General features: G+C 42.8%; 1 protein-coding gene across 6 annotated transcripts in view; it reads left to right on the top strand.

Annotated features, from left to right (window-relative positions):
- Positions 1–8,964, top strand: part of Nlrc4 (NLR family CARD domain containing 4) — a 44,957-nt gene extending 35,993 nt beyond the window's left edge. For 5 of the 6 annotated variants that reach the window (XM_075955670.1, XM_075955667.1, XM_075955669.1 and 2 more), the window contains one exon: positions 6,742–8,964. In XM_075955670.1, the coding sequence (XP_075811785.1) occupies positions 6,742–7,034 (293 nt within the window). In that variant the 3' untranslated portion in view covers positions 7,035–8,964. The remainder of the gene's footprint in view (positions 1–6,741) is intronic. The other variant, XR_012908770.1, reaches the window with a different exon arrangement.
- Positions 8,965–12,703: the final 3,739 nt, after the last annotated feature.

Raw genomic sequence — 12,703 nt, 5'->3', positions numbered from 1 at the left:
GAGCCGATGGCTACTTCTTTTTCAAAGTGACCTGGAAGTGACACACCTCATTTCTGCTTCTGTTTCCTTGGTAGAAATTTAGATACATTTAACAAGAGGTGTGGGATTAGCAGTTTGTCGTCTAAGGAGGTTAAAGTGTAGAAAATGGGGTGGAAGGATGGTCTCAGTAGACAGTAGCACAGATCTGAGAGAAGGCAGATGCCTGGGAGCCATCTCCTCACCTGGGTTTCCTCACTTCCTCCTCTTCTCTCTCCATTACGGCTAGGTAATGATACTTTTACTTCGGGCATTAGTAATAAAGAACCTAGGGAACTTTCTAGACTAAAACTTGCAAAGGGGATAAAAGTCCTGGGTGACACTGACTGGAAGACACTCGGAAGTAAGCACTGGGTGCTGAGTCACGTGCTTTCCCTTAGCAAACTACAGAGGCCGCACAATGATACCTGCCAATTAATTCACAGACCTCCGTGCTGGGGAGCTGGTCTGCAGGCATCCTGGCAGTGGCTATAATCGCTCAGTGTGTACCTGGGTGAGCCTCAATCTATACAGGCGAGTTACACAAGGCATTATTCCTAATCTGCTGGCCTGATCACTGATGGCAACAGCTTTTCTTGTTTGTTTGCTAGCCTTTGCCATGGCTTGACTTGGGTTTTTTGTTTTTTTTGAGACAGGGGTTAGCACTATGTAGCCCAGGCTGACCCAAACTTGCAGTCCTCTGCTTCAGGCTCCCTGAGTTCTGGAATCACAGACTTGTGACAAGCAGGGCTCTGGTGTTTTGTCTTTGGGGACAATAGGCTTCTGTGCAAAGACTGCGGAGGGACATTTAAAATGCCTTTTCCAGGGAGCATCTCTTCCTACTTAATAGTCCAACTAGTCCAAAGGTCCAAAGTCCAACTAGTCCAAAGGTGGTGGTGGTCCATGCCTTTGATCCCATACTTGGGAGGCAGAAACAGACAGTTCTGAGATCGAGACAGGGTGGTCTACAGCAGAGTGAATTCCAGGACTTCCAGAGATGCACAGAGAAATCATCTCTTGAAGAAAAACAAAAGAAAAAAAAGTCCAATCTGAACCTTGAACACTCATCCTGCAAGACTGTAGCATGCCTCTCCCAAGCAACAACAAGTTTATTTATTTATTTACTTATTTGTTTCTTTTGAGACAAAGCTTCTCTGTAGCTTTGGATCCTGTCCTGGAACTAGCTCATCAAACTCACAAGAGATCTGCCTGCCTCTGCCTCCTGAGTGCTGGGATTAAAGTGTGCGCCACCACCGCCCGGCCCACAACTCCAAGTTTAATGTCTTACAAACCCCTCCATGACCAATGCAGGATGAGGCTGAATGTGTTGATTCAAGCCTACGAATCTGGCATTGTTGGAGGCTGAGGCAGGTGGATTGCAGTGAGTTTGAAGGTGGCCTGGGATATTTAGCCAAACCTCGTTTCAAAACAATACCACCACAAACAAACAAAAGGAGCATCTTCCTTTTGTCTCTTGTCTTTTTAAATTTCTGACAGGGTTTCTCTAGGTATTTTAAACTGGCCTTGAATTCATGATTTTTCAGTCTCTGCCTCTCTGCTGGCATCAGAGGTGTGTGTGACCATGTATAGTCATACATTTCTTTCCACAGTAGGACTCACCTGAGTCCAGTGCAGTTGTACCGGGCACAGAGGAACAAGGAATGAGTACTGAGGAGACTGTGGTGTTCTGTGAATCAGGACAGAACACCCCCCCCTTTCATGTAGGAGGCACTTTAGGGTGTCCTGTTTTTAGGGAATTGAGGATCTCCCTGAAGAGGTTAGGAAAGCCTCAAAAGTCATTTCTAGATACCAAATAACTCATTTACTTAAGTTTATAGGTAGTGATATCCAAAGATAAAGCTGTTAAGTAGCTTTATATGGACAAATATAGAAAGATCTAATATTGCCTGCTTGATTCCAATTTTTTTATATATGCTATTTTATTTTATTTTACATACTATTCCTAGTTCCCTGTCTCCATGCTTTCTGCTCCCCCCACCTTCCCCATATCCTACTCCTCAGAGAAGTCAAGGCTTCCCATGGAGGTCAATGAATTCTGTCATCATCACGACCTTGAAGCAGGACTGAGCCTCCCCCCCCGCCCACTGCCCACATCTAGCCTGAGCAAGGTATCTCTTCATAGGAAATAGATTCTAAAAAGCCAGACTGTTCATTAGGGATAGTTCCCGTCCCACTGCCAGTGGCCCCACTGACTGCCCAAGTCACCCACTGTCACCGGCACTTAGGGGGCCTAGATTGGTCATATGTAGGCGCCCCAGTGGTCAGTCCAGAGTCAGTGAGCTCCCACTAGCTGGGGTCAGCTGTTTCTGTGGGTTTCTCCTTCACAGTCTTGACCCCTTTGTTCATATTATCGCTCCTCTGTCTCTTTGACTGGACTCTGGGAGCTGTGTTCAGTACTTAGCTGTGAATCTCTTTATTGTAGAAGATTGTTTTGGCTATCCTGGGTTGAGTACTGTTCTTTTGAGGTCTGTGAAGAATTGTGTTGGGATTTTGATGAGAATTGCATTGAATCTGTAGGTTGCTTTTGGTAAAAAGATTGTCCTTTTTACTATGTTAATCCTACCTATCCAAGAGCATGGGAGAGCTTTCCAGTTTCTGATATCCTTTTCAATTTCTTAAAGACTTAAAGTTCTTGTCATACAGGTCTTTCACTTGTTTGGTTAGAGTTACCCTCAAGATATTTTATGTTGTCTGTGGCTATTGTGAAGGGTAATGTTTCTCTGATTTCTTTCTTAGTTCAGTTATCATTTGTATATAGGAGGGCTACTGATTTTTTTTAGTTGATTTTGTACCCCGCCATATTACTGAAGGTGTTTGTTAGCTTTAGGAGAACCTTGGTAGAATTTTTGGGATCACTTATGTAAAAGATTGTATCAGTCACAATAGCAAGAGTTTGACTTCTTTCCTTCCATTTTGATCTCCTTTTGTTGTCTTATTGCTCTAGCTAGGACTTTGAATACTATATTGAATAGATAGTGAGAGAGTGGACAGCCTTGTCTTGTTCCTGATTTTAGTGGGATTGCTTTGAGTTTCTCTCCATTTTGTTTGATGGTGGCTGTTGGCTTACTGTATATTGCCTTTATTATGTTTAGGAATGTCCCTTGTATCTCTGAGCTCTCCAAGACCTTTAATCATGAAAAGGGGTCTTGCATTTTGCTGAAGGCTTTTTTTCAGGATCTAATAAGATCATTGTGTGGTTTTTTTTCTTTCAGTTTGTTTATGTAGTGGATTATATTGACGAATTTTCATATGTTAAACCATCCTTGCATCTCTGGGATGAAGCCTACTTGATCATGGTGGATGATTTTTCTAATGTGTTCCTAGATTTGGTTTGCCAGTATTTTACTGAGTATTTTTGCATCAATCTTCATGAGGGGGATTGGTCTGTAATCCTCTTTCTTAGTTGTGTCTTTGTGTGGTTTGGGTATCAGTGTAACTGTAGCCTCATAAAAAGAGTTTGGAAGTGTTCCTTCTGTTTCTGTTGTATGGAACAATTTGAGGAGTATTGGTATTAGTTCTTTGAAATTCTGATAGAATTCTGCGCTGAAACTATCTGGTCCTGGGCTTTTTTGGTTGGGAGGCTTTGATGACTGTTTCTATTTCCTTAGGGGTTATGGGTCTATTTAATTTGTTTATCTGGTCTTCATTTAACTTTGGTATGTGGTACTTATCCAGGAAATTCTCAATTTTCTTTAATTTTTCCAATTTAGTAGAGTACAGGTTTTTGAAGTATGATCTGATGATTCTCTAAATCTTCTCAGTGTCTGTTGTTATGCCCCCTTTCCATTTCCAGTTTTCTTATTTTGGATATTTTCTCTCTGCCTTTTGGTTAGTAAGATAAAGGTTTGTGGACCAACTCTTTGTCTCATTGATTTTTCGTATTGTTTTCTTTGTTTCTATTTTATTGATTTCACCCCTAAATTTGATTATTTCTAGCTGTCTATTCCTCCTCGGTAACTTTGCTTCTTTCTGTTCTGTTGATTTGCTAGTGTGGGATTTCTCCAGCTTCTTTATGTGAGCTCCTAGTGCTGTGAACTGTCCTCTTAGCACCAATTTCATTTGTGTCCCAGAGGTTTGGGGATGGTGTGCTGTCATTTTCATTGAATTCCAGGAGGTCTTTAATTTCTCTTTATCTCTTCCTTGACCCATTGGTGATTCAGTTGAGCATTGTTCAATTTCCATGAATTTTCTGCAATTAGTATTGTTGTTGAATTCTAACTTTAAGTCATGGTGATCTGATAAGATACATGGGGTTATTCCAATTTTTTGTATCTGTTGAGGTTTGCTTTGTTACCCAGTATGTGGTCAATTTTAGAGAAAGTTCCATGGGGTGCTGAGAAGATATATTCTTTTGTATTTGTGTGGAATATTCTATAGATGTCTGTTAAGCCCATATGAATCATGATGACATCTGTTAGTTCTCTTATTTCTCTGTTAAGTTTCTGTCTGGTAGACCTATCCATCGGGGAAAGTGAAATGTTGAAGTCTCCCATTATTAGTGTATGGGGCTTGATATGTGATTTAAGCTTCAGTGATGTTTCTTTTACAAGTGTGGTTGCCCTTGTATTTGAGGCATAGATGTTCAGAATTGAAACTATATCTTGATAGATTTTTTTCCTGTGATGAATATTAAATGTTCTTCATCTCTTTTGGTTACTTTTAGTTTGTAGTCTATTTTGTTAGATGTTAGGATAGCTACACCAGCTTGCTTCTTAGGTTCATTTGATTGGAAAACCTTTTTCTAACCCTTTACTCTAAGATACTGTCTGTCTTTGGAACTGAGGTGTGTTTCTTGTATGCAGCAGAAGGATGGATTCTGTTTTTATATCTAGTCTGTTAATCTGTGCCTTCTTATAGGTGAATTGTGTGCATTTACATTAAGAAATATTAATGAGCAGTAATTGCTTGTTCCTGTTACTTTTGTTTTGTTGGTGGTATTATGCGTGTGTGTTTCCCTTTTGGGGGATTTGCTGCTATAGGATTATCTTTTGTTTGTATTTTTGTGGGTACAGTTAGCTTCCTTGGGTTGGGATTTTCCTTCTAGTACTTTCTGTAGGGCTGGAGTTGTGAACAGGTATTGTTTAAATCTGGTTTTGTCATGGAATATCTTGTTTTTTCCATCGATGGTGAATGAAAGCTTTGCTGGGTATAGTAGTCTGGGCTTGCATTTGTGGTCTCTTAGTGTCTGCAGCACATCTGCCCAGGACCTTCTGGCTTTCATTGTTTTCATTGAGATATCAGGTGTAATTCTGATAGGTCTACCTTTATATGTTACTTGACCTTTTTCTTTTGCAGCTTTTAATATTCTTTCTTCATCCTGTATGTTTAGTGTTTTGATTAATATGAGCAAGGGAACTTTTTTTTTTGGCCCAGTCTATTTGGTGTTCCATAAACCTTCTAGTATTTCATAGGCATGTTCTTCTTTAGGTTCAGAAAGTTTCCTATGATTTTGTTGGATATATTTTTTGTGCCTTTGAGCTGTACTTCTTCGATTCCTATTATTCTTATGTGCAGTTATTTCATGGTGTCCCAGACTTCCTGAATATTTTTTGTTAAGAATTTGTTGGATTTAATATTTATTGGGCTGATGAATCTATTTCCTTTATTGTATCTTCAACACCTGAGATTCTCTCTTCCATCTCTTGTATTCTGTTGTTTATGCTTGCATCTAAAGTTCCTGTTCATTTACCCAGATTATCCATTTCCAGAATACCCTTGGTTTGTGTTCTTTTCAGTTTTTAAGTCTTGAACTGTTGCCTCCACCTGTTTGATTTCTTTTTCTTGGTTTTCTTTAAGGTATTTGTTGATTTCTTCCAATTTTTTGTTTGTATTTTCCTCTGTTTCTTTAAGAGAGTTTTTTATTTCCCCTGTAAGGGCCTCAATCATTTTCATAAAGTTATTTTTAAGATTGTTTTCTTCTGCTTCATCTGCATTGGGATGTTCAGGTCTTGTTGCTGTAGAACCATTCATTTCTGGAGGTGTCATTTGCTCTTGGTGTTGCTGAGTGTATTCTTAGACTGTTGTCTACCCATCTCTTCCTCCAATCAGTACATGTGGAATCTGTGCTTCAGGAGGACCCTGTTTCTCCAACTGGTGTAGTTGGAGGCTGTGTCTCTGTTGATTGTTTTTTCTAGGTGCAGGCAGGGTAGAGCCTCTGGTGATGGCTCTTCCAGATGCAGGGGCCTAAGGCTCGAGTGGTCACTCCTCTAGGTGCAGGCACTTCTGAGGCAGCCTAGGTGGTTGATGCAGTTGGGTATTACATACAGGTTATGGTACTGGGGGCTGGCAGGGACACAGGTGCTCTTTCCCAGAGGAACTTCTTACTATAGTTTCTGAAAGTTGCTGCTGCTGCTCACATTTCTACTCCCCAGAGGGGCCTCTAATTTTAAAAACAACTCCTCAATATCTAATAGCATCTCTCACACCTCAATGTTTAATCAACTTTCATTTCCAGGAGGAATCACGACTACGGGAAAACGCACACATCACTTCTATCTACCTTTAGTGCTCGTCTACATTAGACCTTAGGAAACAGAATCCGTAAATATAATGGGCGCCGTCACAGACTGCCCGTAGGAGTTCTTTCTTCCCTGGGTTCAACTCTGATCTAAACATGGTCATTTTAAAATGGAAAAATGCTTCCTATGTGTGTAGAGCTCATTTAATTTAATGTCTTCCAATTAACATACTTACCTCTTCCCCCAGGTGACTTTCTGGAGATGAATCCTCTGAGAAACCTCCAGCAGCTGGATTTAGCGGGAAACCGTGTGAGCAGTGATGGCTGGCTTTCCTTCATGAACGCATTTGAGAACTTTAGACAATTAGTATTTTTTGACTTTAGTACTGAAGAATTTTTACCAGATGCTTCATTGGTGAGGAAACTTAGTCAAGTATTATCAAAGTTACCTGTTCTGCAAGAAGCTAGGCTCACTGGGTGGGAATTGGATGACTATGACCTCAGTATCATTAAAGGCACTTTTAAGCTATTAATTGATTAAAGGAACCCAAAGCCACCAAGTACCTCAGAGACTCCTTCACTTTTAGTGGATGATAAACAAATTCTTGGAGAAAGGGACTGAAGACCGCTCAGTGGTTATAAGCCCTGGCTGCTCTTCCAGAGGACTTGAGTTTTGATTCCCGACACTCACAAGGTAGCTCATAACCATCTGTCTCTAGCTCCAGCGGATCCAACACTGTCTTCTACCTCCCTGGGTATCAGGCAGGCAAGTGATACACATAAGCATGCAAGCGAAACACTCATACACACACAATAAAATTTAAACATCCTTAAAAAGAATCTTAGAGAAGGAAATCCAACATGGCAAAGAAGAGGGAGGGGTTTGGCCTCACCTGCACTTAGGACTAACTGGATGTCCTTCGCCTGCTGTGCACGTTCCTGTTACTTGGCCCTAAGAATACAGGGTCACAACCTGATATACTATGCTCCTCTGTGCTCAGTACGGCACCTGGCCTATACAGAACTCAGTGAGTCCTGGATGGATATGTGACAACTAAATTACTAATAAATAAGCCAAAACTGTCTAGAGAATAAGCTTCATACGTGCTACTTAATTACCTGGCTTACTGAAAACACTGTGGAGTGAACATGGTACCTTCTCACATGAGACATTACCAGACTTGAAAGGCACGTGTTCTGTAAAACAAACACTCATCTGTATGTGCGAGTGACGCGTATGCCATGGTGTACATGGGGCGGGGGTCGGTTCTCTCCCTCCTCTTCTCCTTCTGTCCAGAGGACAGAGGATCCGGCAGACGCAATCATCTGTTCTATTGCAAAAGCACAGGCTTTGTTAAAATTAATAAAAAGGGAGGAATTGTATTGGACAAACAATGCAGGCCCATTTCCACCCTGTCTGCCGGTCAGAGGGTTTGGAGACTGACAGGCGTAATTGCACCTCCTCAGTCAGGAGGTGGTTCCTGGCTCTTTTGAAATTAAGGTAGCTCAGTGCCATTCTGAGGGCTGGTCAGGATATGCAAATGTATTTCTGCTCCTTTCTCAGTAACTATGAGGTCACCTAGGAAAGGGCGGTCTTCAAAATGGGGACCTAGAGCACCTCAGCTACCTAGATGACAAAATGCTAATGATTTGATGTTTCAGAGTAATAAGGCCATTTGACTGTGTGAGTTATCCTTTTGTATCATGTTAATAAAGGCTTTTGTTACCTTCTCCCCCAGTTTAGGTTGGGTTTAAAGGCTGTAGAAAAATAAACATGGGTAAATTTCAGGATTTCAGTCACTGGAATGCTCTCCTGATACTTTCTATGTTTTCTGTCTTATTACTTTTATGCATCTTCATAACCTTTACTTATATTTCTTCAATTCCCATGCCCCTACCCTGGTAAGAAATGTTTTTGTTGAGGCTGGTCCTCGACATCCAGTCATCGGCTTTGTGGTAATAAGTGTCTTTATCTGCTAAGCCATCCACCAGTCCCAAATGGGCATCTATGGTCAAGTAAAAATTGACAGTTCAAAAGCAGCTCAACCTACTGGGTAGTGGTGGCGCACTTTAATCCCAGCACTCGGGAGGCAGATCTGAGTTCGAGGGCAGCCTGGTCTACAGAGTTCTAAGACAGCCAGAGCTGTTATAGAGAAACCCTGTCTGGAAAACACGCATACACATGCACAGACACACAAAAGCAGCTCAGCCAGAGGCTTGAAACTCAGGATGTCTCCCAGGAGATCATTATATGTAATTCCAACTATGACCTCAGAAGTTAAAGAGGGAAGGAAAACTGTATTCTTTTCTTTTATACCCTGCTCTAAACTCTGTACTCCACAGAACTATGAGGGATCCCCTGCTCTAGTCTCTGTACCCCACAGAACTATGAGGGATCCCCTGCTCTAATCTCTGTACCCCACAGAACTATGGGGGATCCCCTGCTCTAATCTCTGCACCCCACAGAACTATGAGGGATCCCCTGCTCTAATCTCTGTACCCCACAGAACTATGAGGGAAACCCTGCTCTAATCTCTGTACCCCACAGAACTATGGGGGATCCCCTACTCTAGTCTCTGTACCCCCACAGAACTATGGGGAATTCCCTGCTCTAATCTCTGTACCCCACAGAACTATGGGGGATCCCCTGCTCTAATCTCTGTACCCTACAGAACTATGGGGGATCCCCTGCTCTAATCTCTGTACCCCACAGAACTATGAGGGAAACCCTGCTCTAATCTCTGTACCCCACAGAACTATGGGGGATCCCCTGCTCTAATTTCTGTACCCCACAGAACTATGGGGGATCCCCTGCTCTAATCTCTGTACCCCACAGAACTATGAGGGAAACCCTGCTCTAGTCTCTGTACCCCACAGAACTATGAGGGAAACCCTGCTCTAATCTCTGTACCCCACAGAACTATGGGGGATCCCCTGCTCTAATTTCTGTACCCCACAGAACTATGGGGGATCCCCTGCTCTAATCTCTGTACCCCACAGAACTATGGGGGATCCCCTGCTCTAATCTCTGTACCCCACAGAACTATGAGGGATCCCCTGCTCTAATCTCTGTACCCCACAGAACTATGGGGGATCCCCTACTCTAGTCTCTGTACCCCACAGAACTATGAGGGATCCCCTGCTCTAATCTCTGTACCCCACAGAACTATGGGGGATCTCCTGCTCTAATCTCTGTACCCCACAGAACTATGGGGGATCCCCTACTCTAGTCTCTGTACCCCACAGAACTATGAGGGATCCCCTGCTCTAATCTCTGTACCCCACAGAACTATGGGGGATCCCCTACTCTAGTCTCTGTACCCCACAGAACTATGGGGAATTCCCTGCTCTAATCTCTGTACCCCACAGAACTATGGGGGATCCCCCTGCTCTAATCTCTGTACCCCACAGAACTATGGGGGATCCCCTACTCTAGTCTCTGTACCCCACAGAACTATGGGGAATTCCCTGCTCTAATCTCTGTACCCCACAGAACTATGGGGGATCCCCCTGCTCTAATCTCTGTACCCCACAGAACTATGGGGGATCCCCTGCTCTAATCTCTGTACCCCACAGAACTATGGGGAATCCCCTGCTCTAATCTCTGTACCCCACAGAACTATGGGGGATCCCCTGCTCTAATCTCTGTACCCCACAGAACTATGTGGGATCCCCTGCTCTAATCTCTGTACCCCACAGAACTATGGGGGATCCCCTGCTCTAATCTCTGTACCCCACAGAACTATGGGGGATCCCCTGCTCTAATCTCTGTACCCCACAGAACTATGAGGGATCCCCTGCTCTAATCTCTGTACCCCACAGAACTATGAGGGAAACCCTTGCTCTAATCTCTGTACCCCACAGAACTATGGAGGATCCCCTGCTCTAGTCTCTGTACCCCACAGAACTATGGGGGATCCCCTGCTCTAATCTCTGTACCCCACAGAACTATGAGGGATCCCCTGCTCTAATCTCTGTACCCCACAGAACTATGGGGGATCCCCTGCTCTAATCTCTGTACCCCACAGAACTATGGGGGATCCCCTGCTCTAGTCTCTGTACCCCACAGAACTATGGGGGATCCCCTGCTCTAATCTCTGTACCCCACAGAACTATGAGGGATACCGTGCTCTAATCTTTTGTCTACCACCTTCCAAAATAACCCTTTCCCACAAAGGAAGAAGAAAAAAAAATCTGTCTAGAGATGTAAACACAGAACAGTCTCGGGGTAGTGAGGACGAAACACGAAAACCATGTTAGCCTGTAGTTCATTCTCTGCTCCATGGCACCTCGGGGCGCTGGTCTGTAAGTTACGCTCACTGTTAAATAAAAAGTTCTCGGTATAATATCTACTTAGCAATTGGACACATCTTGTGCACTTTTAATTATATAAAATTTTAAACCCAATCATTAAAAAATCAACTAATTCTTTCCCCTCCCTAACTGTGCAAATGAGAAATGGTTACAAAACTATTGATATATAAGAATGCCAAGATTGGGATAAAAGTCTTTTGTCCAGTTCTGTTATTAAGTCTGTTAAAAATATCTTGACTAAAATATCCAATTTTACAATAAAAATATATATTTAAGCCAGGCAGTGGTGGCACACGCCTTTAATCCCAGCACTTAGGTGGCAGAGGCAGGTGGAACTCTGTGAGCTTGAGGCCAGCCTAAGTGAATTCCAGGACAGCCAGGACTACACAAAAAGAATGTCTCAAAAAACTAAACAAATCAAAACTATATCTATCTATCTATCTATCTATCTATCTATCTATCTATCTATCTATCTATCTATCTATCTATATGCATGTATATACATGTATATGATGTTTTGTTCATAAAATGAAACATTTTAAAGCTAGTTTATTAAAATGAGACAAAACTTCCGTTATTGTTAGTGTTTATGTAACGTACATTGCGTTTAGGCTAAGAAAGTGCTGTGGAGTAGGGTCGCCCACTCCCATTTCAGACCCAAACAAGTCTCAAAGCATCCTCTGACACCCCATCTGGGGACGGACTGACAGAGGGAGAACAGCAAAGCAGCCCAAGGTTAGAGCATGCGCCCTGAGAACAGCTAGGTGAGCCACTTCCAGGAGGGGTTAGCTGTTTGCCCCTGATACAGAGGTGCCCGAGGAGGGAGAGCAGCTCAGTCAGGAACTGTAGTTCCCAGGTGCCTCTGTAGGGTGCGGTCGCCTCTTACTAGATGATTTTATCTCTGCTGCTAATTGTCTTTCGCTTGGAAGCCTCCCAAGAAGGGACACTCTGCTCTGCCCAGACTCTACAGCACAGCAGCTGGCCGCCTTACAGGAGCTCCCCAGTGGGTTTCCGTTGGATGTTCCCGGCGCCCGACTGATGATGTCTTGCTACCTATTTTCCTATCTCTTGCTGTTTATTTATTTATTTTTACCTTAACTTGCTATAATCTTAATAAACTTACTCATTCAAAACCAAAGTCTAGCTATTGTAGTCAATGGACAATTGGCTAAATGTAACATAGAAAACTGGAATTTGTTTTTTAATTCATTCCATTTTACCAAAGGTTTGGTATTTGTAACCAAATAAAACACCGAAAAGAGTGGACTATCTACAAATGTACTTACATTTGTAAATGGAAAAACTTTATTCAAAACCCATTATTTTAAAATGTAGAATATACCTGTATGGTGGCTCAAAACCTACAATCCCAGCATTTGGAAGACTGAGGCAGGAGGATTATGAGTTTGAAGCCAGCCTGGTCTATACAGCAAGGCCCTGCTTCAGAAGACTAAAAAGAGTTAAATTGTGCTATGTAGTAGAATATGTCTCACAATTTCTGATAAAAACTTTTGCTTTTTATTTAGCAAGAAATGATCAGGAATACCTCAAAAATGTACCAATTAAACTTAGAAAAGCTATAAAAGAGACTTTTACTTAGGCTTTCATTTCCCATGGGCAGACACGTGGAGCACTTGAGGGACAGAAGTGTTCTTAGGAAAGGGCACGTGGCCTTGCTACTGGAGGTCAGGTCAGGTCACACCCTGTGGGCAGCTACAGAACAGCCAATGTCCAGATTCCCTGCCCTGCGGGAAGTCCAAGGTCCTCCTACTTCCATCCAGGTCGAGAGGGAGGAGGAATGGAGTGGGGGAAAGGGGAGGGGAGGGGGAGGAGGGGGCAATGTGGGGGAGGAGGGGGAGGGAAATGGGAAATGGGGAGGAGGCGGAAATTTTTTTT

Source organism: Microtus pennsylvanicus, chromosome 21, assembly GCF_037038515.1.
Source record: "Microtus pennsylvanicus isolate mMicPen1 chromosome 21, mMicPen1.hap1, whole genome shotgun sequence".
Classification (NCBI taxonomy): domain Eukaryota; kingdom Metazoa; phylum Chordata; class Mammalia; order Rodentia; family Cricetidae; genus Microtus; species Microtus pennsylvanicus.
The sequence above is the reverse complement of the archived record's forward strand: the minus strand, read 5'-3'. Positions and strand labels throughout refer to the sequence as shown.